This window comes from Mya arenaria, chromosome 17 (genome assembly GCF_026914265.1).
Source record: "Mya arenaria isolate MELC-2E11 chromosome 17, ASM2691426v1".
Lineage (NCBI taxonomy): Eukaryota > Metazoa > Mollusca > Bivalvia > Myida > Myidae > Mya > Mya arenaria.
The window spans coordinates 16675065-16688904 of NC_069138.1; the positions used below are offsets into that span (position 1 = coordinate 16675065).

General features: G+C 33.1%; 1 protein-coding gene across 1 annotated transcript; it reads right to left on the minus strand.

The window, feature by feature from the left end:
* Positions 1–867: 867 nt before the first annotated feature.
* Positions 868–13631, minus strand: LOC128224255 (furin-like protease 1). Its single transcript, XM_052934056.1, has 12 exons — positions 13512–13631; positions 13245–13373; positions 9105–9172; positions 8383–8468; positions 7827–8002; positions 7317–7526; positions 6847–6947; positions 5735–5838; positions 5235–5352; positions 4252–4538; positions 3255–3311; positions 868–2287 (listed from the first exon to the last, which is right to left on the minus strand). Exons 2-12 carry the CDS (start codon positions 13350–13352, stop codon positions 2151–2153), a joined length of 1452 nt encoding a protein of 483 aa, XP_052790016.1. The 5' UTR covers positions 13353–13373; positions 13512–13631; the 3' UTR covers positions 868–2150.
* Positions 13632–13840: the final 209 nt, after the last annotated feature.

A 13840-nucleotide genomic window follows, 5' to 3' on the forward strand; every position in this document is an offset into this window, starting at 1 on the left:
TATTGCCTTCCGACGTAGCATATATGACGTAATTTATAACGTGGTATACACACACTCTTGGTTAAAGACATTGAAAATGTCATTGGAAATCCTATTTCCAAACGTGAAGCATAAACTTCTTCGAGACCTTTAGGCATCGTACGGTGATATCGGATCGCGAAAATGTTTCTTTTTCTTCAACTTAGTCAACCTACGCTTTAAATGTCATGACTTGTACAATGTCTCTGCGGTCTGCTTCCAATGAATTTTCCAGATTATCGTGTTCTGTTTAAATGATGTTAACTTTTTAATAACTCTGTTATGAAATGAATACTTGCCGACTATTGAATAATACAATGAAAGGTGCAGAGTCAAAACCAGTATAGCCCACTAATGTATAGTGATCTTGTTTAAGGATTCGATTTGGATTTAGTACATTCCTTTTCTTAAAAAAAGACAAATCGGTTTCCGATCAGACAGGGTTGCGTGGTAGTAGGAATCTCAACATATATGAATTAATCTGATCTGAGTTATGTTATTGTATCCGTGCGTATCAGTTAATAAGATTGTAATTTATCCTCGCGCGAGTGTCTGTTCATTTGTTATCGCACACTAGTTACCGTTCTTATATGCTAAAAAATGAACCAACGAATACAAATAAAACACTCTGAATTTGATATAGTATACAGAAAGCACAAGGGAACTAATTATAAACTATTTCAGGAGCTCTTGGGATCCATTCACGTATTAATGGAAAGATAAATTTTATATTTGGTTCATAAAGTTCTTTATTAAGACTATTAACAATTCAACGAGTTTTCAGAATGAGCATTTGAAAATGTTAAAAGTAGAAATAAGTAAGAAGTCAAAAACGAACATATAACGGGTAATGAAGATAAGTGCGGTCAAATAAGGAACAGTAAACATATTATGAGACATAGTATGAAGACCAATATTTATGCGAAAAAAATACACAAACAAGCTCTGTAGCAAAAAGATTAAACATAAACCCGGTGTTATGGCACTGGGTAAACGCCAAAGACATAGAACATAAAATCACAAACAAGAAACATGGAAGAACAGCACAAAACTCCACAAGCAGCACAGTGCATACATACTATATATATAAAAAAATAGGTATGCTTATAAAGGATTGCTAGGTACAGCCTTGGATCGGTCAGTCAAATGTAAAAAAAAATAATGCAAACGAGGAGGAACATTTATACCAACAATAGCTATATAATGCATTGAAACCTAAGGAAAAAATGAGTTCTTAGTGTTAAGCAAGTCTGTGATGAATTACAAGCTATGAGCAGAGCTAGTTCTTGTTTGTCTGTGGCTATTCAATTAGAATATCTGTGCAGGAATAGGATGTCTTGAAAATGTAAGTATGATATAATTCCCTGTCCTTAAAACAAATGAATGCGCTAAAAGCGTTGAAAGGCTAAAGGTGCGACAAGTATGAATCTTTACAGTCATGTTTACAGACAATACAAATCGAATCCAAAAAGTATATTTGCCCCAAATTGTAACCGATAAGTGCATGGAATTACCTAAAAATTGGTTATGTGAATTGATGATTTTTCATAAAAGTAGCTAGTTTCCTGACAGTTACTGATAAACCTAAATGTACTAGCATTTCTTAACATTGCTTTCATCACGCAAGCGTACTAGTAGTGTTTAGTCATTTAAATGAAACCCGATATTAACGGTGGACGTTTTGACCATTTGTTGAAGGTACAGTAAGAATTGTTAACGTTATTTCTATAATAATCTGTTTACCTCGGTATTTTAATTCGCACTATAAAAGCGCATAACATCATACGTTCATATGGTAACCCCGGCGCATTAAAAAAAACTAATATGTCATGACGATGCTACCTGATTTCGATTTGCGGTACTAGATATTTTCGGACTGCGACGTACAGCGTGATAACAGCTTTTAGTTAGAAACAAGTTGTTTCGATAGAAAAAATCAAATGTGTTGGTAAACCGAAGGGCAAAATAAGTGATCATGCAAACAAAGGAATGAATAATGATCAAAATTGACAGTTACTATCAACATTCGCCAATTTGTCCAATTGATGATTCTTCAGATGCAATTTACTTTTCCATGGAAGCTTGCGACGAAACTGTTGCTATCTCTGTTTCCCATGGAGGTTAATTTGTGCTCACGAGGTAGTTGGGGCTACACTTGCAGTGGCCTTGTTACCCTTCATCACGTAACCTAAAACGGCGACTACACCCCCTACCACAGCCACCCCACCTACAACACCACCGACTATAGCTCCGACGTTCACGTTGTCGTCTGCAAAAAAAAACAACGTTTCTTAAGCTAGACCATCCAATAGTGGAAATGATTTAATAAACTAAAGATCATTTAATTGATGATATACCTTAATATGTCCAACATTTAACATGTTAACATTTAAACTCATTTGTAAATGGTCATTTGTTTTCAAAACGGATTATTTTAGGTGCGTAATAGAATTTATAAATTTGTGTGCGCTAGTGTGTTTCATATAATGAAACTATGGGAGCTTTAAGAGGGCACCAATTTCAATATGGTGCTTTTAAAATTGTGCTGCTTTTCTTGTATGTCGGCAAACTAAGAAATAACGCAATGTAATGAAAGCAATACAATTAAGACAAGATTCTTTAATAATCAGTTTCAATGTTCTTCCAAAAAAATTCAGTCTGTTCTTCTATGTTGAAAGTAAAACTTTGACACCATGTCAGCATTTGTCAACAACACTTAAAGCGGTATCGTGGACATTGTTCGGCCTGATGTGAGTAAATATATATACATATATATGTTTTATTATATGTTACAGCAAAAGAACAGACATAATGTGGTGTAGTATGTTCTGACTGCTTACAAACATACTTGTTTAAATTGTCTTGTAGTTGAAATATTTCAGTTGGACAGCTATATTGATTACATACGACGTCATGGCTCGTGATATATACATACGAATAGTCTTTCTAAGCATTAGAGCCATCGTTCTATCTTTGTATTTCGTAATTGGCTGCCCTATTTGGTGACAAACACGTGTGAAACAAATGCTTAATTGGGATTAAGATTTTATTTAATAAAATATATTTTGTACACGAGAAAAGCACAAGGCTTAATTCAGATGGCTATTAACTGATACAGGTTATTGTTTTAGTGTAATTGTGGGAGGAAATACCATCAAGTAGTTAAAACACCTTTTTACACATTTTCTCTATATTTCAGTTTTCTTGTGTTCCACTATGTGAAAAATGCGTTTTACCTTCGAGCTCCGTGCTGGTTCCATAGAGTTTGATTTTCCAATCATAAAATACCAACACTGCAAAGTAAAAAGTGACTTTAAAAACGAGTTAATTTTGAATGAAATACCAACACTGTAAAGAAAAAAGTGACTTTAAAAACGAGTTAATTTTGAATAAAATACCAACACTGTAAAGAAAAAAGTGACTTTAATAAACGACTTTATGTTGAATGAAATACCAACACTGTAAAGAAAAAGTGACTTTAATAAACGAGTTCATTTTGAATGAAATACCAACACTGCAAAGAAAAAAGTGACTTTAATAAACGAGTTCATGTTGAATGAAATACCAACACTGCAAAGAAAAAAGTGACTTTAATAAACGACTTTATGTTGAATGAAATACCAACACTGTAAAGAAAAAGTGACTTTAATAAACGAGTTCATGTTGAATGAAATACCAACACTGCAAAGAAAAAGTGACTTTAATAAACGAGTTCATGTTGAATGAAATACCAACGCTGCAAAGAAAAAGTGTCTTTAATAAACGAGTTCATGTTGAATAAATCTGATGTTTTAAAGAAACATAGAACAATAGATTGATTATCTTAATGTTATAATTACAAATAAGGGATCGAATCAATTAAGATTTTATTTTTTCTTAATTGATAATTTTGATTGACTCTATTGTACAACAATTGAAAATGAATAAGCGGTTTTTCTTAAAAATGATTTCTGTACAATATTTTAACTTCAAACTTATGAAATAGAATTTATAAACACTTACAAACATTAATATATGATCAAAGTATTTTATTGATATACTCTAGCTTAAATCGCGCTGTTCGTCACCTAACGTAAACACATACACAATAAATACAGCAAAAAGAAATGAAAAAAATAAAATACATTCCAAATGAGAAGTCTTCAAATTTGCAAAATGCGTTCGTTTTACAACACAAATTACATATCTAGATTTTTAAAGTGAACCCGGTAAAGTAACAGTCATTATTCATACCATGTCCACCGTTTGAGTCAGAGAGTTTGATAGTCCAGTCACCATTCGCCCCCTCTCCCCATTGATGAACGGACATAAACCTATGCTTAACAAGGGTTCCAATACGTGTGTCCTGGTTTCGGTGTTTTAAGATGCGTGTCCAGCTTGCCCCATTTGGTGACTTTAAGTAGAGCTCCATATGTCCAGTAATGTTTGTTGACATTTTAGCTGTAATCTCAACATGTTCTAGGTAATCTATTAAGCAATCGGTCATTGTGATTGTATTCCGGATTTCCACGACTGCAACCCTGAAATAATCATAAAAAACTGTAAATAGTGTATCGACCAGTGTAAGCTTTATAAATACTGTATGTATCTATTTTGACTTTGCTCTGATGTTATATACGGAAACGAAAATTGTCCTAGATAACTTGTTCCCTCAACAAGAACATCAATAAATAAGTTATGTTGTTATCAAACGCAAAAATAAGGTAAAAAGTAGAAACATTTACATCTTATTTTTAGAAACCTCTCAAGCAGAAGTCAAATGAGGAATGTAGAAATACATTAATAATGAGGAAGTTTTTTGTTTCCTAAAACAATGTTTACAACAATGACAAAAACAAAAACACGTAAAAGTTAACAATTCCTACCTGTCCACATTAAACGACAACACGTAACAGTATACTCATCCTACCTGTCCACATTAAACGACAACACGTAACAGTATACTCATCCTACCTGTCCACATTAAACGACAGCATGTAGCAGTATTCACATCCTACCTGTCTACTTTAAACGACAACACGTAACAGTATACACATCCTACCACTTCGTGTTAAACGACAAGATGCAAAAGGGTAAACGTCCTATCTGTCCACATTTAACGAAAATGCGTAGCAATATACACCTCCTATCTATCCACATTAAATCACAACACGTAACAGTTTACACCTCTATCTCTCCACATTCAATGACATCACGTAACAGTATACAAATCCAACCTGTTCACAATACTCTGCTGTGATTCACAACTAAGTCTTTCTGGAACAGTCTTCCAATTTGCAGCTTTGGTGATCATTGCATCCGCATCGAGAAGGCCGAACCCAGCTGTAGTGCTCACTTGTGAGGAAAATATAAAATACAAAATACAAAAACAATCAAAATGTTAAATTAGTTTTTGTTAAAGTGTAACAAAAATCAGGAAAAAATTCCTTGGTATGTTTCATAGTCATTTCATCAATTAAGCAATAATATAAATTTCATAAATGTAACCGTTGAGCGGTTTGAATAACGCTTGAACCGCTTTTATCATTTTTGTATGAAACATTGTATCATTTTTTCCAGAACAACCTAATCCATTCTCGTTATACAATGTGATAGAGCAGGTAGGACCAATAACGACCAACGATGTCGTTTTTATAAATCCTCTATTGGCAATATAGCATGGCAAAACGCAGTACTAACGACAGTTGATGTCGCAAAATGTCCATAAACAACGAACCTCTTTTTCCAGCTCCGTTGAGGTAGAAGTCGTGAGAATTGTGAAGGTCGTTCTTGGCCGTCTCGACTATTATGTGCTGAAGATCCCTCCATGTAAGACTAGGCCTACGATAGTGTTGAAACATTGAACACTGCAAATAACTATATTATCAATTTACATTCAATCAGTTTATAAAGGTAATATTGCAATTGCTTTTGAAAAACAAAAGCAAACCAACATGTTAGGAAATGTTCTTTAATATGAATTAAATAAGTGTGAAGTTTGGTTCCAATTTTTTAGTTTAAACTCATTGAACATTCAAAAACACTATTTATTTACAAATTTCATACAAGAAGTTTTCAAGCGGTTATACAACAGTTACTTTAAAACAAGAAGCAAACACTAACAAACATACACAATATGCAGTTCGTGAACTATCTTGATGTTTTCATTTTTGGTTAAGACATTTATCTATTTAAAAATTAATAATCTATTGTAAGTTAATATTCATAACAATTAAATATCATTTGACGACAAGTTTTCAGCATCGGGCCGCTATTTTGGATATCCTACTTTCGCTAGGCATTATGGTGTGTCACATTGGTAACTGTAGAAATACTAACATAATGCTGCCTATTTTAAAACTACTTGTTTTAATATCTCTCTTTTTGGCATTCCGATATTCTTCCCCTGCATTTTATGTGTGGCTATATTTAGTTTAAACTTTATTTATTTTACAACAAGTGTTAAGTAACTTATACTCAGTTACTCTAGTTGACATAAATGATAATGTTGCGCGAGAGTATGATTTTGTGTTGTGGGACGAAATCGGAGATCCCGAAGAAAACTCACATTTTGGCCTGGTGACCATCAACCAAACTTACATACGCCCAGGCCTGGAATCAAACCCGAGTCGACTTAGTGAGATGCGAGTTCGCTAACCTTTGCGCTTACCGGACAAACTGCATTTTCAGGCAACAAGACAGCAGAGTAAATATCAAAAATGCGTAACAAGTAGGAGCGGAAATTTACGGTTACCAGACAATATAAGAAATAACATTGCTGTGGACGAAGTATGGTTACATTTTACCGCTACCAGAATTAACGTGAGCGGATGTATTGTTTTAACTTACTTTGATTCAAGGACGAGGGCGAATATCCCTGAGGCAACAGGACAAGCGGCGGAGGTCCCAGCAAACGTTATTGTACATGCATTCGATACATCCGTCGTTGCCTTTAGCAAGAAAAAAAACATGGTATAGTGCTGTTAATCGAATAAAGGGTTTATCGAAAAGAAATCGGCTCATAGAACAACGTATTTTGTCGTTTTCAGGAGCAAAACATTAGAATATATACACACACAAGTAGCAGAATTTAACTGAAACCTAAAAACACTCTAGGTTACATCAAAGGTGTTCGCAAACTTTTGTATCTTTGTGTATAATAATTGCAATATATTTCTGAGATTATTTGTTCGACGTTGGTAATGCAATAAGATGTATGTGAAAGAGGTTTTATATTAACTGGAAAGTTGTCAAATGTCGTAAATGGTCATTGTTGTAAAATCATTATACTTGAAATATTGTTATATTGGAGTCCTTACAATATAATCATCTTCATGATCGCCACCGTATGTTGCACACATAAGCGCCGAGCACGGTTCTGAGTAACCCGCTGGTGCTGAACTCGTTTGTAGCGAAGTCACAGCTATTGTATAAGGACTGTTTGCGTAGCCATCATAATTACAGTCATCGTCTACGTCGCCGCCATTTCCAGCAGCCCAGGAATATATAGCTCCTAGACCATTTCTCCCCTGGAAGTCAGAGCAATAATATGTAGGTTTCAACCTTTACTGTTAATATAATATGGGAACAAACTAGAAACGTATTGAAATGCATAAAACCATTTGATCTGTAGCAATTGTTACAAATATGATACTATATATATTTATTTGTCTTAACAGAAATTAATTAAATAAATAAGCGACATTCATTATTAATTGGTGTATGCGTATCATACGGAAGTTGCTCGTCATACCAGACAGCAGAATTGAAACCCGACTGCATAGTCGATATCAAACAACTATACATCAGAAAACGCATTAAACATTTACGATTGTTGTTCCATCAATAAGTGCCTGTTCTAGTATAGTGCTAAGTTTAGCAATTGTTTGGCCGTCGCCCACAGGTCCCCAACTGCAACTGTATATGTCAATTTCATCTTTTTTGTAAACCAACGCTTCGGCCACTTGAGAAGTGGTGGGTCCAGTCGATGCTAATAGCCTTACCCCTATAACCGATTGAAACATTCGTACTTTTATCAAATAGTTGTAATAAATGTTTGTGACTTATATACAAATATACACTGTTTGACTTATATAATATGAACAATGCTTGAGAAAAGGTTGGTCCAGGCCATGCTCTTGGTCTAACCCCTATAATCGCTAGAAACAAACATACCTTCATCTGTTATGAATATTATATACTTCATATTGTTTCTTTGTATATGACAAAAACGTTTTTTGCTAAAAAACAAACAAACACGGAAACTTTACTTCTGTTTGTTATGATTATAATACCAAACTCCCAAATCTTAGGAACTTACGATTCGGAGAAATCCTTACTCAAACAGGAATTCATTTAAATATATCATGATAATATTGCGTGTACCTCCTATTTTTGAACCGTAAGCAATCCCAATGACGCACTCTTTGTTATCCTCGGCAGCTATGATCCCTGCACAGCTTGTACCATGGCTATACATATTTATTATAGTTTATCACTGTCCCTGCTAATTGGAATTGCTATTTAGAAAAAGGCGAACAGAAATCATATCAATAAAAAGGTTCAATGATTTAAGCAGTAACCCCGACATTCATGTATAAAGATAGTAACAAGCACATGTGGTTTGTCTTTGACGTCTTGTACTATGAGTGTCCTTTGTTTATTAGAAATTGTTACCTCATAGCTCTTAACCGGGTTTGAGTGAAATATATGGCTAATTAATTTGTTCTTGATGGTTTATGTTTATCCTTATTTGGCTATATAAGTTTTCCTTAGCAGTTTGGTGTGGTTAACCTATACAATGCAATAATTAATTACAGACATTTCCTATGAAGTGTGGTTATCAAAAGTTTATATTTATATGCAGAACTACAGAGACAAGTACAGAAGTCGAACGTTTAAATATAAACCCCGTTTAATGGCACAAGGTTAATACCAAAGACATAGAACCCAAAATCAAACAATTACAAACCAGACATATGAAAATAGACCATATAAATGTCCAAAGTTTGTAGTTATCCATTAAATGTCATATTACAAATTTAATTGATAAGTCGATGTACTTATACTAGAATACTGCCTTTGATAACATATATAAACATGTTCACCTGTCTGTGCTTGGGTTTGGTGTCGGGTTTGTTGTTTTTGTAAACACGTCATATCCCAAACTTGATACCTAAACATAAATATATGGAATAAGTTCATATTAAAGAACGAATGCCATTGTAATGAAAAGCGTGCACATTCATTGCAAATGATCCCATCATTTTTGTTTCTGTTATTTGCATTAAGTAGCCTGTCTTAAATTAAAAAAGAGACCGAAACACATATATCTAAGCGTAACTCTGGATGCATTACTTTATTTTAAAATACTCGGTCTATCATAATTGTATTATTTTTTTTATTATTTTACGGAATATATTTAAAGGCTCATTTAACATCTATGTAATACGGGCTTGAAGTCTAGCATAGCAAAGTACTTATACGGCAATCACGTGATAGGGACTGCTTCCTATGCCGGAGTGATAACAATCTTTTTTGGGAGGCACCATTGAACCATAAAAATGGGAACCAAGAAATATTGCCATTCATTGCTCATAAAAATTCCTATTTTATCTCACCTCATCTCACCTCACCTCATCTCACCTCACCTCATCTCACCTCACCTCACCTCACCTCACTCATTCAATCATTCATTCATTCATTCATATTCAATCATTCATTCAGTGTTTTAAATTGAATTACTTGAAATAACAGTAGGCAAATAGGATACAAATTGTGCCGGTTGCAATCAAATTATTGCTTTTTCCCTTAATAAACCTAAACACATTCAACCATTCTGTTAAAACAAAAAAGGTATTGTTTATTTTTTTGAGGAACTTTCATCCACAAATAGAAAGGTCCTGTCCAGAATTCCATACCGCCTCCGCAGAATGGAATATGGTCTTTAAGTAAAAAGAGCATGTGTAGTGTGGACTCATCCAAAATGTTTCTTTGTAGTGGGGGTTGTTAAATGCGCAAACTATCCAAACATAATACATTTCATCAGTTTTATCTTTGAATGCATGAAATATGCAATATTTATCAAATTTATGACTACATATAGAGCTGTGTATGCCTCAAATGGTTGTGTACAGGCATTCTTCATACCTTTACAGTAGTGTGTTAGTTTTATTCTGTGAAAAACATTGTTTTAATGTTTTATTTGCAGATTTTGATGTGCCAGCAGCCTGAACTGAAACCAGTGGTCGAAACAGCATGTAATCCCATATTTCAACAGAATGAAGATGTTAGAATTATGTAATAGTTAAACAACATATATGCAATGGCAAAATAAGCCTCAATGATGAGCCCCAGTATGGCATTTTGTGCATATAATATAATGTAATTATTTTAGTCGTTTAAAATGTTTTATATATATATGAATAGTTTTCACAAGAAATTGGTGCTTGCTCTGTGTTTGCTGTACAAAAGCTCAGCTGCCAGCCTTTATGTTGACTGGATTCTTATTTGATTGGAAATCAGGTTCATACTTTAAGGCCAAGAATATTTTAGGGTTTAATACTTAAAAGTGTGGAAAAACTATGATAGAGTTTTAGATAATATTTGGAAGAAAACACACTAACAACCAATGTCCACACAATGCTTTTTTTAAACAGTAATGTATGGAAATGTCCAAAAGAATCACTGACCTGACCATTCATTTGAATATGCTGTGTAGGCGCTATATTAAGACAATACTTTCGGTACTGTTGAATGTTAATTATGTTAATTGTAATTGAAATAAATGCATTTCTTTTATCATTCTGTGGGTTAAGATACCTTGAGAGAGTTAAGAGAAGTCATTTGTAAATAAATACGCGTTGATAAGTTCAAACTAAAACATAAAACATTCAGAACATACTTTCAATTGTGTCGCATATTTTGTTATTGCAATAAATCCAATGTATTTTTCTTTCATACCCGGGGTCAGAAGATGTCAGAAAGGTTAAGAGAGGTAATTTGAATATACATACACTCAGATAAGTTTACATTACTTTAACATATTGGGCCTTTAATAGTCTTGAACAGTTTTACATGAACTTATTTCTTTCTTTTGTTGTAAAAATATGAAAATTTATATTGGAAAGCAAGATAAAAGGGTCACTGTGGATTATCCAAATTTAAAACGAATACACGTGTACATGCATATTTAACTGTAGAATGTCTTAAACATATTCATTGTAGTAAGTAATCCCATATTTCAACAGAATGAAGATGTTAGAATTATGTAATAGTTAAACAACATATATGCAATGGCAAAATAAGCTTCAATGATGAGCCTCAGTGTGGCATTTTGTGCATATAATATAATCTAATCATTTTGCCAGTCTTTATGTTGACTGGATTCTTATTTGATAGGAAATCAGGTTCATACTTTAAGGCCAATAATATTTTAGGGTTTAATACTTAAAAGTGTGGAAAAACTATGATAGAGTTTTAGATAATATTTGGAAGAAAACATACAAACAACCAATGTCCACACAATGCATCTTTTTAAACAGTAATGTATGGAAATGTCCAACAGAAACACTGACCTGACCATTCATTTGTATATATGCTTTGTAGGCGCTATATTAAGACAATACTTTCGGTACTGTTGAATGTTAATTGTAATTGAAATAAATGCATCTTTTATCATTATGTGGGTTAAGATACCTTTAGAGGGTTAAGAGAAGTCATTTGTAAATAAATACGCGTTGATAAGTTCAAACTAAAACATAAAACATTCAGAACATACTTTCAGTTGTGTTGCATATTTTGTTATTGCAATAAATCCAATGTATTTTTCTTTCATACCCGGGGTCAGAAGATGTCAGAAAGGTTAAGAGAGGTAATTTGAATATACATACACTCAGATAAGTTTACATTACTTTAACATATTGGGCCTTTAAAAGTCTTGAACAGTTTTACATGAACTTCTTTCTTTCTTTTGTTGTAAAAAAATATGAAAATTTATATTGGAAAGCAAGATAAAAGGTTCACTGTGGATTATCCGAATTTAAAACGAATACATGTGTACATGCATATTTAACTGTATAATGTCTTAAACATATTCATTTTAGTAAATACCTGATTTTAGCAAGGGTGTTTAAAATATTAATGAATTGAAATTTAGTTAAAGATGCACTGATACTCCCAAATAAGATTGACCATAATTAATACAATTGTTCTTATATATCAAAAAGGATGAATAAATGTCGAAAACAATGGTACCTATGAAGGATAACGAGTTTAATTTAAAAGCAATGTAAAGAAAACACGGTATTTCTACATTATGAGACGATAGTAGATCACAGTAAATCGTTTAGCACTCACCAATCATTTAATATTTTTTGCGTTTTTAGCTTTTAAATACATGGTTTCAATCTTGTTATTAGTAATTAATATTTTCAATGAATGCATTATTAAATAAGTAGTCAATGGTTTATCATTCAACATTTATGTTTGCAATACATGTGTATGTATTGATTAAAATTAAACCATGTGTTGTGTGGCACTCCGCAAGAAATCGCTCTGACTTAAAGCGTGTGCACTTTATTGCTAACTTGTGGCTAGACAAACCCTCTTTTTTCACTCCGTATGTTTAATTTGTAAACGCGTTTTCTTTATGAAAACAAACATATTGCTTTTGCTTGTCCGTACAAAGCTGCATTGTGTGATTTTTTTATTGTGATTTAAATCTGATATTTGTTCAGCATGTCGGATCCGACTTAGCTAAAAGAAATCACAGATTTTAATTTAGGGAAGACTTACATAAAACATCAAGACCATAATGATTTGTTTTTATGAAAGCTTTGCATAATGCATTCAATTTAAGCAATACGTTATCTTGTGTTTGAATAATTATCATTACAACGGAGGATATATTGAAGAAAAATCAATTTGAATGACTGGGATATTCGTTGTTACGTAGCTACTACTAACCATTTACCTGTAAAAAACATTAATACAGTTGAATATCTTTTTATTTCTACCTAAAGCATATGCTTTTTATGGTTTTGATCATTTAAGTGAAATGAGTTAAAAATGAAATTGCATTCAAATTGGAAAAAAAAATATATCAACACAAAAACATCAACCTATATTGTGCGCATTCAAGCAGTGAAGCGCATATATTTTAGACTGATGAATCCAAAAATGTTAAATTAATAAAGAATAGATGAATGTTGTGTCATTCTTAACTGTAAAAATAGGAATAACCCTACGTAATTGTTGCTTAGATCAGTGTGAGTCGTTTCCAGTCCGTCATCAACGACCATGATTTTTATCCCCGCCCCGCTGTAGCCTTTCTTCCACGCAGTTGCCACATCCATACTGGGGCTGTGAATGTCGTTCTGAAATACATCAATTCGCTGTAGACGCTAGTGTTGAATTTTTATAGTGTAAGGCAATTAAATTACAAACAAAAATAGACCAGAAAATAACTAACACTTTTGCTATAACATGTTATAAAATGAATTCATTGTACTCACTAAATACCACTGTTCGTTCCACTGTGCGTCATCGAGGGTTTGTCTTTTTGAACGTCCTGGGATTGTTGAACGTGTTACTAGCTTTTCGATCGTTTCCCTCCATAAGTTAAGCACAGATGAACAATGCTGTAAATACCATGAACAATATGAATAGAAGATGCATCAGTTATTAGCCGAAATCACATCATAGATTTTAACCATACGAAAGAAACGTTAAGAACCAAAATGGCATAAAAGCTATGTACCAAATTAACATCAACAACGTTAAGAAGCAAAATCAATCCAAAGTGAATAGCTCAAAATACATGAGAGATATACACCAAAATTAT